We start from the raw sequence: 17,056 nt of genomic DNA on the forward strand, positions 1-17,056 counted from the left end.
GTTCCATCCCAAGCAGCCTCTGCCACATCACAGAACCTGTTAGACAAGAGCAATTAGCTAAGTGACCAGGTGACCTATCTTAGATGGACAATCCTGCTCACGCCCAGCTGTACTAACTGCCTCTTCTGTTGGTCACTCTGTTGGTGGCAGGATTCATGCCCTGGGGTAATGCAATAGCGAAACATGTGACACCTTAAACTGGACAGATGAGATCTACATAAGCTTACTAGTTATGTCTATTCATAGGCCAGGCGAGAGGACACCACACACCAACCAGGGTCACACAGGTTATCATGCTTGGGACCAAAGGGAAAACCAGGGGTTGTGGGAAATGGCTCTGTAGTATGCAGAGGGTGCAGTGAAGTTTCTGTGAGAAGATGGGAATGGTTTTTCAGAATAATTTTGTGGGCTGGTAGGGAAGTGAAACTTGCCACTGAGGGAAAACCAAGAACTGGTCCCCCAGATAAGGAAGGAGGACTGTCTGACTACAGTGACCTGGGGGAGGAGAATAGGGAGGGAAATCTGCAGTTAGGCCATCAGAAATCTTAGTTTCAGATGTGAAGAGACTCTATTACACTGGGCCTTAATTTCAAGCCACAGTTGCTATAATTTAAAGTATTCTGAAGACTATAAAAACAACCCAAATGTTCATTAGTGATTATTATAGCTGCAGGGCAGAAACATGTTCAGTGCAGAAATAAGATGTTATAATGAGAGGTAAGTAATTTAAGGTAATTTCAAAAGAAGATAATAAGGCTTAGTAAAGCAGAAAGCTGTAATCGAAAATATGCCTTAGTGGTTGACAATATATGATTTCTAAGAATGCATTCCCTACCCTACTCCACCCCCACCATGGAAAAACTGGTACTGAATCATGTGAGTTTCAAATTCTGTAAATATATAAGAAAGTAATATGTAGCAGGGTTTTTTATTTAATACACTCCATTTTTTTGAGCAGTTTCAGGGTTACAGAAAAAATTAGCAGAAAGCAGAGTTCCTATATACCCCTTTACCTCTACCTCCCTCCACACTTTTCCCTTATTAATACCGTGCATTAGTGTGGTACATTTGTTATAACTGATGAACCAATACTGATACATTTTTACAACTAAAGTCCATGGTTTACATTAGGGTTGACCCATTGTATTTTACACTTTGTAGGTATGTTTTACACTTAGTAGGTTTTGACAAATGAATGACATGTATCCACCATTATAGTATCCTATAGGATGGTTTCACTGTTCTAAAAATTGTCTGTAATCCACCTATTCATCACTCTGACCCTCACCCTGAACACCTGGAAACCACTGATTTTTTTTAGTGTCTCCACAGTTTTGCCTTTATCAGAATGCATTACAGTTGGAATTATACAGCATAAAACCTTTTCAGATTGACTTGTCTCGTTTAGTCATATGCATCTAAGGTTCCGTATCTCTGTTACTTGATAGCTCATTTCTTTTTATCACCTGCCTAAGCATCATATTCGGTAACCTTTCTGTAACTGCTTTCTAGTGTCAGGAGATTTTTTTTGTTGCTGATTCTCTGGAATTTTCTACATAGACAATCATGTTATCTGTGAACATCAATAGTTTTACCTCTTCCTTCCAAATCTGTGTACCTTTTATTTCCCTTCCTTATCCTGCTGCATTAGCTAGGACTTCCTGAAGGTTGCTGAAAAGGTATGGTTACAGGGGACCTCCTTGCCTTGTTCTTTATCTTAATGGAAAAGCATCTAGTTTCTCACCATTAAGTACGATGTTAGCTGTAGGATTTTTATAAAAATTTTTATAAAAAGTTGAGGGAACTTGGTAAAAAGTTTCTGTATTCCTCACTTACTGGGTTTTTTATTTATCATGAATGGATGTTAAGATTTTTTGAAAAGTTTTTCTGCATCTACTCATATGATCATATAATATTTCTTCTTTAGCCTGTTGATATGATGGGTTAATTATTAAATGTTGGATACCTGGATAAATTCCACTTGTTCATATCATGTAGTTCTTTTTATACACTGTTGGATTCAATTTGCAAGCATATTGTTGAGGATTTCTGTATCTATTCATGAGATCCTGGTCTGTACCTTGGCTTTCTTCTAATGTCTTTCCCTGGCTTTACAATTAGGGTAATGCTGGCCTCAAAAAATAAGTAAAAGCTCTCTTTTACATTATGTAAGATACTGTAGAGAAGTGATACTATTTCTCCCTTAATTTGGTAGAATTCATCAGTAAAAACATCTGGGCCTAATACTTTCTGCTTTGGAAGATTAAAAATTGATTCAATTTCTTGAGACATATGCCTATTTAGATTTACCCTTCTGTGAGTTTTGGCAGATTGTTTCTTTCAAGGAATTGGCCCATTTCATTTAGGTTATCAAATCTGTGGGTATAGAGTTGTCCATAACATTCCTTTATACCCTTTTGATGCTGAGGGGATCAGTACTTATGGCTCCCTTTCATTCCTGATGTTAGCAATTTGTATCTTCTCTTTCTCTAGCTAACCTGACTCGAGATTTATCAATTTTATTGACCTGCTCTAAGAACCAGCTTTTGGTTTTATTGATTTTTCTCTACTGGCTTCCTGTTTTCAATTACTCTGATATCTGCCTAAGTTCTCATTATTCTTTTGTTTTTTTATAACTTGGACTTAATTTGCTCTTCTTTTTCTAGTTTCCCACAATGGAAGCTTAGACTCTGTGTATAATCTAAGATCACTAGATTGTGTAATCTTAGGTTATTAACCTAATGTAATTGTTTACATAATCTGATCATGTAATTTAGTATATCACCTCTACCCTATCAATAGAAGCACTACTCTAGTTCCATTCTGGTCATGCTCCAGCCTCAGTCCTCCTCCCCACAGAATCAACAGTCATTAAGGGCCCAGATCTCAGGATACATCAGACCCTTGAATTTACAGTCTAATTTATAGCCCTGAGTGTCTAGTCTGAGGCTTCCTTCCTGAACCCTGTCTTGGAAAGCAGTTGCTTACCCAGGGCCTGGATAAATTTAGGCTGAAGGCTAGAGTATTTACATATGTCTACTCAAGGCACATCATGGTCTGCAATGAGCTATGGGTGAAAGAGAAGGGGCAATGGGACTAGGGCCTAGATATTCCCATGCAGAGAATACATTTTATTGAACATTTAGTTATTTTGATTTATAAGTTTTAAAAGGTTAGACATGAGCTTCGTGGGCTTCCTTTTAAACTGTTGCTCCAGGCCTTATATTCAAGGGGAGATGTGCCTAATGTTGTAACAACTGCTAAACTAGGAGTATCTATTTTCTATTCCCAATTATGTTAAGTTCCATTTTGTTAAGAAACATATAGTTTATGTAATGTACATACCTAAGTCCTGTGAACTTAAGGGATGCTTCACTGGTGTTTATGCTTCTGCCCTAATTATTCAATTTATCTCTGCTTTTAAAAACATTTATATTTAAATCGTTGCCAGGATTAGGGTAGCACAAAGGCTATGGTTATTATTAATAATTAATAATATTTATTAACTTCCTGTGGTGAAATCCTGATTCCTTTGTAATCTTCATGTAATACAGACTCCAGATTCCTTTTTGATTTTACAACCTGTGTTGAAGGTTACTCAAACATATAAACCACAAAATTTCATAGAAATGCACAAACACAAAGATCACATGTAAACACTAGTGAAATCTGAATAAAGTCTGTATCTGACTTAGTAGTAGGGTACCATCCTGTTATGGCTATAAATATGTTACAGTTATATAACACTGTTATTAGAGTATGTTATAGTTATGTAACTATTATTAGAAGAAGCTTTGTAAAGGGCACATCAGAATTCTATGCACTACTACTACTGCAACTTCTTTTGAACCTATTTTACTATTCTTTTTAGTTTTTAAAGGTTTACATTGCACAATATGCATTATAAATTAAAATCTGCTGTTTCGTACCAAAGCACAAACTCTAGCTTTTGATGTTACATTACCTCTAAAGAAAATCTGGAATCCGCAAGTCTCAAATGGACAGATTCCTCCCCTATATAAATTCTGACATAACCTAGTATTTTTGTTAGCACTTTCACAAAATCAAAATCTGTGAGGTTTTATGCCAGTACGTGACATTCAATGGAATATTATCTGTTAACAAATTGCCCTATACTTGCTGCAGTCTAGAAATTGGTCCTATGTTATTACTTTGGAGTAAAATAAGGCCAGTTGTGTGGATGAAGGTTACTAAACATTCAGAATGTCAACAGAGCTTTCTCCACAGTGTGAATTCTCTGAAATGGAGTAGGTGCTGAATTGTGGCTCAACATTTCTAACATTCACTTCAATCATAAGGTTTTTCTCCTATGTGCATTCGCTGATGTACAATAAGGTTTGACTTCTGAGAAAAGGTTTTCCGACATGTGTTACATTCATAGGGCTTCTCCCCTGTGTGTGATCTCTGATGTTTAGCGAGGTCTGATTTACGGTAAAAAATTTTCCCACATTCATTACATTGACAAGACTTCTCTCCTGTGTGAGCCCTGTGATGTACCGTGAGTGATGATTTGTGACTGAAGGATTTCCCACATTCATTACATTCATAGGGCTTTTCTCCTGTGTGCTTCCTCTGATGCAGAGTAAGTCCTGACTTCACACAAAAAGATTTTCCACATTCGTTACATTTATAGGGCTTTTCTTCTATATGTGTTCTCTGATGTACAATTAGAGCTGATTTATGGCAGAAAGCCTTTCCACACTCACTGCATTCATAGGGTTTCTCCCCTATGTGAATTCTCTGGTGCTGAGTGAGCTGTGACTTCTGGCAGAAGGTTTTCCCACATTCGTTGCACTCATAGGGCTTCTCCCCTGTATGTGTTCTATTATGTTTAGTTAGGTATGATTTATTATAGAAGATTTTTCCACATTCATGACATTCATAGGGTTTCTCCCCTGTATGGATTCTATAGTGTTGAGATAGGGTTGACTTATGGCTGAAAAATTTTCCACACTCAGGGCATGCAAAGGGTTTCTCCCCTGTGTGAGTTCTCTGATGTACTGTGAGGTCAGACTTCAAGCAGAAGGTTTTCCCACATTCGTAACATTCATAAGGTTTCAAACCTGTATGAATTATCTGATGTCTGGTGAGTACTGACTTGTGGTAGAAAGTTTTCCCACATGCATTACATTCATAGGGTTTATCTCCTATGTGAGTTCTCTGATGTTGTGTAAGATGTGACTTCTGACAGAAAGATTTCCCACACTCAGGACATTCAAAGGGTTTCTCACCTGTATGAGTTCTCTGATGTACTGTAAGGTGTGAATTCATACAGAAAGATTTTCCACATTCATAACATTCATAGGGTTTTAGTCCTGTGTGTGTTCTCTGATGTTTAGTGAGGTCTGACTTCTGATAAAAAGTTTTCCCACATGCATTACACTGATAGGGTTTCTCCCCCGTATGTGTTCTCTGGTGTAATGTGAGGGCTGACTTGTGGCTGAAGGCTTTCCCACATTCACTGCATTTATACGGTTTCTCCCCTGTGTGTGACCTCTGATGTTTAGTGAGGTTTGATTTCTCCCAGAAAGTTTTTCCACACTCATTACACTGAAAGTGTTTCTCTCCTGTGTGAATCCTTTGATGTCGAGTGAGGTGTGACTTCTCCCAAAAAGCTTTCCCACATTCATCACATTCAAAGTGCTTCTCTCCTTTATGAGTTTTCTGAAGCTGTGAGAGGTAGAACTTCCTCCTGAAATTATTCCCACTTTCACCATATTCACAGTGTTTCAAATGTGCCTCATGATGTTTTAAAAGGGAGGACTTCACACATAAGGATTTCCCACAATCACCAAATTCATAGTGATTTTCCTTTGAGGGAGTTATCTGATGGAACAAGAAGGATGAGCTATCACAGAATCTTCTCCCATATTCATCATATGCACAGTCATTCTCTTCAGTGATCTCTGTCTTGTATGTATTGAATACTACCTTTTCATTGAAGGTTTCTTGATGTATGTTATATGCAAAATTTTGCTCTAAAGTTTGAATCTTCTCAAGCTGAACAGAATCCTCATTATGACTGACAATTTTTCCACTTTTAAAAAATTCATTTTTTTCTCTAGTATGAGTTTTCTCATGTTTAATATTGAGTAGCAATTTTCCACAGGCATTAAATTCATTGGTCTTTTTTCCTAAAGAGTTTTTTTTACCAATAACCAATTCTGAAATATAGTTGAAGCTCATTCCACATGAGCCACAATGACAGAGTATTTTTCTGTGAGGAAAAGAATTTGTGTCCAACTCAAGTGACTTTCCTAGTACATTACCTTGTTCTTTAGTCAGACTTTTGTTATTGATCAATACAACTTTCCATATGTGTTTAGGCTGGTTTTCTTGGTTCCTTTCTTTCATGCGATCAGTTTTGCAGACTCCTAGAAACAAGAAAAATTTATCTCACCATATGAAAATTAACACATTTCTTATGGAATGAGACCTACCTACAAGTGTCCTACATTGCTGGTAGCTGAAAAAGGAAGAGTAAACTGTTTTTAGAAAACATACATTTGGTTTCAAGACATTTCTCAGACATATCTGAGGAATAAGAGCAACTCTTTAAATCCGAATCTCTCCATGAATTCTCCATAAAACTTATGGATCAATATAAGGACAGCAAATACAATTACCAACAACACATTACTTGGGCATAACTACAGAATACTACTAACTTCAAATTATCATTAAATAAGTAAATAAATATTCAAATACAAAACAAACTGAGACAGAGTTTCATAGGTATGCGGAAAGTCAGCTGAGGACTGACTCTTTGCATATCACATATTACCATGTGTTATAAATACATGTAAAAGATGAGACAGAGAACTTAAGAGGTGATTAAACACAAATATCACATTAATCCAAGTCTATGCTCTAATCAGTAATGCTGAAGAAGCTGAAGTTGAACAGTTCTATGAAGACCTACAAGACATTCTAGAACTAACACCCAAAAAAGATGTCCTGTTCATTACAGGGGACTGGAATGCAAAAGTAGGAAATCAAGAGATTCCTGGAATAACAGGCAAATTTGGCCTTGGAGTACAAAATGAAGCAGGGCAAAGGATAACAGAATTTTGCCAAGGGAATGCACGGGTAACAGCAAACACCCTCTTCCAACAACACAAGAGAAGACTACACATGGACATCACCAGATGGTCAATACCAAAATCAGACTGACTATATTCTTTGCAGCCAAAGATGGAGAAGCTCTATACAGTCAGCAAAAGCAAGACTGGAAGGTGCCTGTGGATCAGATCATGAATTCACTATTGCCAAATTCAGACTTAAACTGAAAAAAGTAGGGAAAACCACTCGGCCCTTCAGGTATGACCTAAATCAAATCCCTATGATTATACAGCAGAAGTGACAAATATATTAAAAGGATTAGATCTGATAGACAGAGTGCCTGAAGAACTATGGACAGAGGTTCGTGACATTGTACAGGAGGCAGTGATAAAGACCATCCCAAAGAAAAAGAAACGCAAAAAGGCAAAATGCTTGTCTGAAGAGGCCTTACAAATAGCTGATAAAAGAAGAGAAGTAAAAGGCAAAGGAGAAAAAGAAAGATATATGCATTTGAATACAGAGTTCCAAAGAATAGCATAGAGAGACAAGAAAGCCTTCCTCAGTGATCAATGCAAAGAAATAGAGGAAAACAATAGAATAGGAAAGACTAGAGATCTCTTCAAGAAAATCAGAGATACCAAGGAAACATTTCATGCAAAGATGAGCACAATAAAGGACAGAAATGGTATGGGCCTAAAAGAAGCAGAACATATTAAGAAGAGGTGGCAAGAATACAAAGAACTATATATAAAAAAAGATAATGATGGTGTGATCACTCACCTAGAGGCTCATATCCTGGAGTGCAAAGTCAAGTGGGCCTTAGGAAGCATCACTATGAACAAAGATAGTGGAGGTGATGGAATTCCAGATGAGCTATTTCAAATCCTAAAACATGATGCTGTGAAAGTGCTGCACTCAACATGCCAGCAAATTTGGAAAACTCAGGAGTGGCCACAAGACTGGAAAAGGTCAGTTTTCATTCCAATCCCAAAGAAAGGCAATGGCAAAGAAATGTTCAAACTACCGCACAATTGCACTCATCTCACATGCTAGCAAAGTAATGCTCCAAGTTCTCCAAGCCAGGCTTCAACAGTACATGAACCATGAACTTCCAGATGTTCAAGCTGGGTTTAGAAAAGGCAGAGGAGCCAGAGATCACATTGCCAACATCTGCTGGATCATCAAAAAAGCAAGAGAGTTCCAGAAAAACATCTACTTCTGCTTTATTGACTATGCCAAAGCATTTGACTCTGTGGATCACAACAAACTGTGGAAAATTCTTAAAAGAGAAGGGAATACCAGACCACCTTACCTGCCTCCTGAGAAATCTGTATGCAGGTCAAGAAGCAACAGTTAGAACTGGAAATGGAACAACAGACTGGTTCCAAATTGGGAAAGGAGTACGTCAAGGCTGTATATTGTCACCCTGCTTATTTAACTTATATGCAGAATACATCATGCAAAATGCCAGGCTGGATGAAGCACAAGTTGGAATCAAAATTACTGGGAGAAATATCAATAATCTCAGATATGCAGATGTTACACCACACTTACGGCAGAAAGCAAAGAACTAAAGAACCTCTTGAGGAAAGTGAAAGGAGAGTGAAAAAGCTAGCTTAAAACTCAACATTCAGAAAACTAAGATCATGGCATCTGGTCCCATCACTTCATGGCAAATAGATGGGGAAACAATGGAAACAGTGACAGACTTTCTTTTCTTGGGCTCCAAAATCACTGCAGATGGTGACTGCAGCCATGAAATTAAAAGACACTTGCTCTTTGGAAGAAAAGCTATGACAAACCTAGACAGCATATTAAAAAGCAGAGATATACTCTACCAATAAAGGTCCGTCTAGTCAAAAGCTATGGTTTTTCCAGTAGTCATGTATGGATGTGAGAGTTGGATCATAAAGAAACCTGAGTGCCAAAGAATTGATGATTTTGAATTGTGATGTTGGAGAAGACTCTTGAGAGTCCCTTGGACTGCAAGGATATCAAACCAGTTAGTCCTAAAGGAAATAAGTCCTGAATATTCATTGGAAGGACTGATGCTGAAGCTGAAACTCCAATGCTTTGGCCACCTGATGTGAAGAACTGACTCATTGGAAAAGACCCTGATGCTGGGAAAGATTGAAGGCAGGAGGAGAAGAGGACAACAGAGGATGAGATGGTTGGATGGCATCACTGACTCAATCACATGAGTTGGAGCAAGCTCCGGGAGTTGGTGATGGACAGGGAAGCCTGGCATTTTGCAGTCCATGGGGTTGCAAAGAGTCGGACAAAACTTAGTGACTGAACTGAACCAAAATTAAAATTACTCCCAGAAAGAAAAAGTTCCATTGTAAGTGGGAAAATACGGAATGATATCTCAGTTCTGATAAAGGTCAGACTACTAGGAAATCCATATGAAAGGACCTGGAGTAATGGGCAACTAAGGAAGAGCTAGTCAAAACTGTGAAAAAGACCAAGTGACTTCAGGAGTTAAATTGCAAAGAATCTGATAAAAGACCGAATTACTTCCCCCCTCCCAAATTCAAATGTTGAAGTCTTAATCCCCGATGTGGCTGTACTTGGAGACAAAACTTTTTAGAACTGGTTAAGGTTAAATGAGTTCATAAGGGTAGAGCACGAATCCAGTGGAAATGGTATCCTTATTAGAAGAGGAAAGGACACCAGAGCTCACTTGCTCTTCATGTGCCGCAGAGAAAAGGCCATCTGAGGACAGTGAAAAGGTGATGTCTGCAAGCTGAGGAAAGAGACCTCATCAGAAACGAATGCTGCTGGTACTTTCATTTTGAACAACTAGCCTCCAGTACTGTGAGAAAATGAATTTCTGCTCATAAGCCACCCAGTCTATGGTGTTCTGTTAGAGCAGCGCAAGCATACTAATAGCCCAAAGAGAAAACAGATTTGACTGAAAATTTAATAAATGGCAACAAGAAAGGCATAACAGCACCAAAAATAATAACCAAAGACTAAGGACAAAAAAGAAGAAGAAAACTGAACGAGTAAACTCTGGATTTAAAAAGGTAGTCTGACTGCTGGTGGGAACATAAGCTGGTACAGACACTACAGAAAACAGTTAAGCAGGTTTCTCAAAAAGCTAAAAATAGAGTTGCCATATGATTCAGCAATCCCACTGCTGGGCATATACCCAGACAAAACTGTAATTCAAAAACATACATGCACTGCTATGCTCACAGCAGTGCTAAGACATGGAAACAACCTAATGTTCATCAACTGATGAATGGATAGAGAAGATGTGGTGCATATATATGATGGAATACTACTCAACCATAAAAAAGAATGAAATAGTGCCATTTGCAGCAACATGGATGGACCTAGAGATTATCACACTAAGTGAAGTAAGTCAGACACAGAAAGACAAATACCATGTAATATCACCTATATGTGGAATCTAATATATAACGCAAATGAATGTAACTACAAAACAGAAATGGACTCACAACATAGAGAACAGACTTGTGGTTGCCAAGGGTGAGGGAGAGTGGGCAGGGATGAAGTGGGAGTTTGTGTTTAGCAGGTGCAAACTATCATATATAGAATGGGTAAAAATAAGTTCCTACTGTACAGCACAGGGAACTATATTCAATATTCTGTGATAAACCATAATGGAAAAGATGTTTCCATAAATAAATATGTTTATTTATAAATATAAATTTTAAAAAGTTAAAAAAAATAAATAAAAAATGTTTATACACATATAACTGAATCACTTTGCTGGATAGTAGCAATTAATACAGCACTGTAAATCAACTATACTTAATACAAAAATAAATTTTAAAATACAGAAAAGTAAATGGAAAAAATAAACTTGTAATTTCATCACCCAGAAAAGAAGTAGCAGCAAAAAATACAATAAATAAAATTAAAACAAAATTGTACATATGATTATAGTCTTTAAAGAGAAAGAACAGAAGATAATGGGATGAATCTAAAATTAAAAAAGATCATCTAAGAAAAGGCTTCCCTAGTGGCTCAGTCAGTAAAGAATCTGCCTGCAATGTGGGAGGACCTGGGTTCAAACCTTGGGTTGGGAAGATAACCCAGAGGAAGGCATGGCAACCCATGCCAGTATTCTTGCCTGGAGAATCCCCATGGGCAGAGGAGCCTGGCAACTGCAGTCCATGGGGTCGCAAAGAGCTGGACACAACTGAGTGACTAAGCATACACAGAGCACAGTCTAAGAAAACCATCCAAAGATAAAAGACTTAATCCACATATTCAAAAGGACCACCATGAACTTGCAAAGACTGAGCTGGAAGAGTCCTCTCTAAGACATATATTAATAAAACTTCTAAAAGGAAGAAAAATTCTCTGGACAAAAAGACTTATGTCTCAACAAAAACTATCATGTAGGTTTAAACGGCCACAGACTTCGTCACCAATAAACAAAGCAAAGCTCAGTGGAGCATCATATTTTAGAAAAGAAAGTGGGAGTCAATGGGTTTTATCATTTATTTATACTCCCTTAAGCAGCAAGGCTATGTAAAAAGGTTTAGATATTCACAAAGGTAGGTAATACTGTAATCGCAAAACCTTCTAGAAGAGCAGGAACTTAGAGCAACCAAGATCTGACAGGAAACACTGGAAGAAAAACAGAACAGTGAATACATTTAAGACCAAAATAAAGATGGAAACAAGAACAGAAGAATAATACATAAATGTTATATGTTCTAATGAAGCAGAAATAATGTAATTTAATAACTGCAGGAAACAGGAGAGAAAAAAGCAGGAAGTAAGAATAAACTCACAAACAGCCATCTAAATAATAAAGGATGTCACTAAAAGCTGAAAAATCAAATAAAAGGGTTAAGTAAGGAAATGGGCAACTAATGCATTGTATCAGTATAAAAGTGACTACTTAGAACAAAAATGTTGGAATTTCCTAATTGTCTTCCTCCAAAAAGAACAGAGAGAGAGCAAATAAAAAATTCAGTAAACGTGATACACTTATAAATGTAACAAGACAAAAATGAGACCAAATATATGAGTCATGTCAATAATTAAGAAGGAATTTAACTCACTAATTAAAATGATCTTTAACATGAGTCACAAACAAAACCTAAAGCTATACTGTAGAGAGAAAACACACTTAGGGAAAATGATTTTTAAAAAAAGGCTAAAAACCAGGGAATGGACAGTATCATTCCAAACAAAGGAAAATAAGAGGGAGGCAGAGGTCCAATCTTGGTTACCAGGAGGGAAAGAGAAACACTTTACACTGCTAAAATCTGTAAATTTGAGTGGACAAATAACAGTTATGAACATCTACAGAACAAATAACCTTCATGAAGCAGAACTCAGAGAAGCAAGGAGAAATAGAAAAACACTAATAAGAAAAGTATTTAAAGTCAGATTAAAACAAAAAGTTAAAGGTATAAAAGACAGAAATATAACACATTATTAATCCATATCTAAATTTATAATATCAAAGCTTTATGATACAAAATACACTTGCATCACAAGGGTACATGAAATAGTCACAAACACTGACATAGATAACACGCATAGATAATAATGCAGTAAAAACAGAAATTAATGGGGAAGAATGACCTTTCATTTGAACATGAAAAACAACTCTAAGAAACTGTTCTTGCGTGAGAAGAGAAACATAAACCAAAGATAAAAAAGGTCTAAAACAAAAAACTAATGCAAATATTACTGATGAGGATGTATGGGATACCCATATTAGTCAAAAAGAAATTTCTTAGCATTAGATATTTCTGTCAGTGAAAAGAGAAAGAATGAAAGCAAGTGAATTCTTGATTCTAAAAAATTAGAAAAAGACAATAATGGTGTAAAAGAAAAGTAGAAAGCATGAAGGAAGAAATAAAGGTAAAAACAGATAAATAATAAAAGTTTAAAAACTTCATTTTTAAGGTCTACTAGTTTTATTAACTCCTCATTGCAAAATTCAGACTTAAATTGAAGAAAATAGGGAAAACTACTAGGCCAATCAGGTATGACCTAAATCAAATCCCTTATGATTATACAGTGGAAGTGACAAATAAATTCAAGGGATTAGATCTGAGAGACAGAGTGCCTGAATAACTATGGACAGAGCTTTGTAACTGTCAGGGAGTGTTTGACGGGAGGATGCCTACGTGCTGTCTCTCATGAGTCCTTTGTCCCTCTTCAAGCGGAACAGTACGCTGCTCCCAGAGACTGAAGTCATTGTGTGAGGCAAGCTTGGGTCTCTTTTAGTAAACATTCTCTTTTTGACAAAATTGCTTAGTCTTGCTCCCCCTTCATGAGATATGGATTGTCTCCTGAACTTGTGACTAGGATTACCCCTTCTTCCCTTGTTAACAGTTACTGTATGTTTGGCTTCTGATCTCTATCATTCCCGAAAGAAGTTTCTTGTACCACAGCCTATATATACTCATAGAAAAATCATTAAAGCACCTTTGCTTCATCAGAGCTTAGGTCCCCGGGTCTTTTTTTGTCTCTCTCTCTCTTTTTCTGGCTGACTCTCTGGAGCGTGGAGACCCATCGTGCTTGCTTTCCTGCCCGGGCTTCTAAGACCCTCTCGAGAAGGCACTTTGTGCCTTCACCCCCTCGAGAGGGCGCCTGGTGACTTCGTGAGCGATGCAAGTCCCGTGTCAAGGGCTTAACTGGTCCTCTGCGTAAACCAGGGGATATCAGCCTCTTCCTTTTAGTTTCTTATCGTCGACTCCGTACCACCAGGTTCCGGTCCATTAAAGGACCCCAACAAGTGGCGCCAAGAAACAGGGACATTGGTATATGTGGCATATTGGGTGGAGTGACTCAGGGACCTATTGAGGTCGGTAAGTACTAAGGCATGGGTCAAACGGCTGGAAAGCCCCATCATTTTTCTACTTTACTTCACCATTTGTTTAAAGTTCAGGGACTTTTGGTTTCACACCAATGAATAGAGTCTTGCCTTCAAACAGTAGCTGAACATAGTCCCTGGTTCCCTGATGAAGGCAGTTTTGATTCAGAAATTTGGCACCGGGTCAAAGAAAATGTTGAAAGAGCCACCGGGCAGGGAGAAAATATTCCAATTGATTTTTGGCCCTTATGGCCTCTCATTAAAGCTGTAATGCTACCATTTCAAGGTGTTTTAGCCCTCACGATGTTCGACAACAGATAGAACACTTATTGCATGAATATGAATTAGATGATGAAACTTTACAAAAGGCTCAATTAGAACAACATAAAATATTTCAAAACTTTCCTACTAGCCTTGCCCTGGCTGCTCCAACTCCTCCTCCTCCTCCTCTGCCAGCAGGCACATATCCAGAGGTCTCTCCTTTGTTAAAACTTGATTCTGATAACGACTCTCCTGAGGCATTTCCTGATACCAAAACTGGCAACACTCTTATGAACAATTATGATAAGTCCTTGACGCAGACTCATACTTACAAAAAATCAGCACTTATCCACTTTCCTCAGCAACAGAGACTCTCTGATTTACTGGCCTTGCAGTCACAAGTTTCTGATGCCAATGGTTTATCTGTCCTTCCAGTTTTAAGAAATTCTGACACTCAAGGGCACATAATACCTCAATATGACGGTATTAATCTTTTTCACATGCAACAAACGAAAAAGGTTGTAACTATGTATGGCCCCCATTCGCCTTTTACAAGAGAGCTTCTAAATGTTGTGACATCTTCTATTGGAAACTTTATTCCCTATGATTGGCGAACTTTAATAAAAGCTCTCCTTAAACCCAGAGAATATCTTCAATGGACAATGTGGTTTCATGATATAGCCAGAGATCATGCTAACAAGAATGCTCGAGCTGGCACTCCCCAAAATCAAATTACTTACGAAATGTTAACTGGCTCCGGACAATTTGATACTATAGAAGCTCAAATGCAATGCCCTGCTTTGTTGTATGAACAATTAAAAACAGTGGCCCTTGAACCTTGGGATCGAATTACTCCTCAAGGAGAGCCTACAAGTAATTACACTAAAATATTACACGGACCTAATGAAAGTTATGCTGATTTTTTGGCTAGATTAGAAACTGCTATTTCCCATACTGTAATCAGAGAAGAAGCTAAAAGACAGCTAGAGAGATTATTTGCTTATGAGAATGCAAATCAGGAATGTCAAAGAGCTATCGCTCCAATTCCTGAGACTGGAACTATTATTGATTATTTGAAAGCTTGTTGCAATCTAGGATCAGAAACTCAAAAGATGCAAATGCTAGTTGAGGCAATGGCTGCTACCTTTAGAAAGGGAAATGAAGGATGCTTTATATGTGGAGATAAAAATCATTTAGAAAAGGACTGCCCTAAGAAGGCTAATAAAATACCAAGAATTTGCCCTCGCTGCTGTAGAGGAATGCATTGGGGAAAAATTGTAAATTTAAATTTGATATTGATGGAAAACCTATTCCAGGAAACTCCAAACAGGGGACCCCCCAGGTCCCCTACAACAAAAACCAGGGGCAAATTCTATCTTTTCCCTCAAACCCTCAACATCCGGCAGTGCTGCCATCGATATACCAGCCCTAAATGATTTTTTCCTTTACCCTCAAGCAGTCCCTACTAGAGTGCCTACCGGACTTTTTGGACCCCTGCCCCCACAAACTTTCGGTCTTTTGCTTGGCCGATCTAGTCTGACTTCGAAAGGAATTACTGTTCACCCTGGAATAGTCAATTCAGATTATAAAGGAGAGATTCAAATTATGATGTCATCTCAGATTCTATGGCAATTCAAAAAGGGGGACAAAGTTGCTCAATTACTTCTTTTACCTTACATTTCTATTAACTCCTCTAATAATGTACAGACAGATGGATTCGGCAGTACAGATCAAAAACAATCTTTATGGACATCATTAGTATCTGAGTATGCCCGACCAAATATAGATATCAAAATTAATGGTTAAAGATTTTCTGGTCTCCTTGACACTGGATCTGATATTACTATTATTTCCAAACATTTATGGCCCAAATCCTGGCCTGTACAAAAGGTCTCTTGCCAAACTGCAGGAATTTCTCAAACTAAAGTACAAGAAGTTTATCAAAGTGTTCAAATATACCCATGTGGGGGACCAGAAGGCCAACCTGCAACATTAAGACCTTATGTGATAAATGTACCCTTTAATCTAATAGGAAGGGACTTACTTATGCAATGGCAGACTCAAATATACATTCCACATTTTTCCTAGGGGCCACTGCTCATTTAACAAACAAAGCAATTATTAAAATAACTTGGAAGAATGATGAGCCTATTTGGACAGAGCAGTGGTCCCTTACAAAAGAAAAATTACAGGCTGCTAAAGAACTTATAGACACACAATTAGAATTGAAACACATTGAGGAAGCTTGCTCTCTGTGGAACTCTCCTATTTTTGTTATAAAAAAGAAGCCTAACAAATGGTGCCTCTTAACAGACCTTAGAAAAGTTAATGCATCTATGAAACCTATGGGTGCATTACAACCAGGAATCTCATCACCTACTACTATTCCTCAAAACTGGCATATTATTATTATCGATTTACAAGATTGCTTTTTTAATATACCTTTACACCCTTTAGACTGAGAGAGATTTGCTTTCTCTCTCTTTTTCTAACCACAAAAGCCCTCATAAACGGTATCAATGGACTGTGCTGCCTCAAGGAATGATGAATTCTCCCACCATGTGTCAATACTATGTGGCTAAAGCCCTTGAGCCCATGAGAAAACAGTTTCCTGACTTTCTTGTTATTCATTATATGTATGATATATTATTTTTGGCTCCATCTGTTTTAGAAACTCAACACGTGTTTGATATAGCTCAACTATGCTTAAAAAACTCTGGGTTAATCATTGCCCCTGAAAAAATTCAAACCTCTACACCTTACCATTACTTAGGATTTATTGTTAATAGACAGCGTATTATTCCTAATTAACTCAGATTCGTACTGATAAATTATCAACTTTAAATGATTTTCAAAAACTCTTGGGCAATATAAATTGGATTAGACCCTCATTAG

At 37.5% G+C, this 17,056-nt stretch overlaps 1 protein-coding gene across 1 annotated transcript in view; it reads right to left on the minus strand.

The window, feature by feature from the left end:
* Positions 1–43: 43 nt before the first annotated feature.
* The window catches only part of LOC133069931 (zinc finger protein 33B-like), a 61,594-nt gene continuing 44,581 nt past the window's right edge, over positions 44–17,056 (minus strand). The window contains exon 5 of the mRNA XM_061161368.1: positions 44–6,395. Within this exon, the coding sequence (XP_061017351.1) occupies positions 4,309–6,395 (2,087 nt within the window). The 3' untranslated portion in view covers positions 44–4,308. The remainder of the gene's footprint in view (positions 6,396–17,056) is intronic.

This window comes from Dama dama, chromosome 15, assembly GCF_033118175.1.
Source record: "Dama dama isolate Ldn47 chromosome 15, ASM3311817v1, whole genome shotgun sequence".
Lineage (NCBI taxonomy): Eukaryota > Metazoa > Chordata > Mammalia > Artiodactyla > Cervidae > Dama > Dama dama.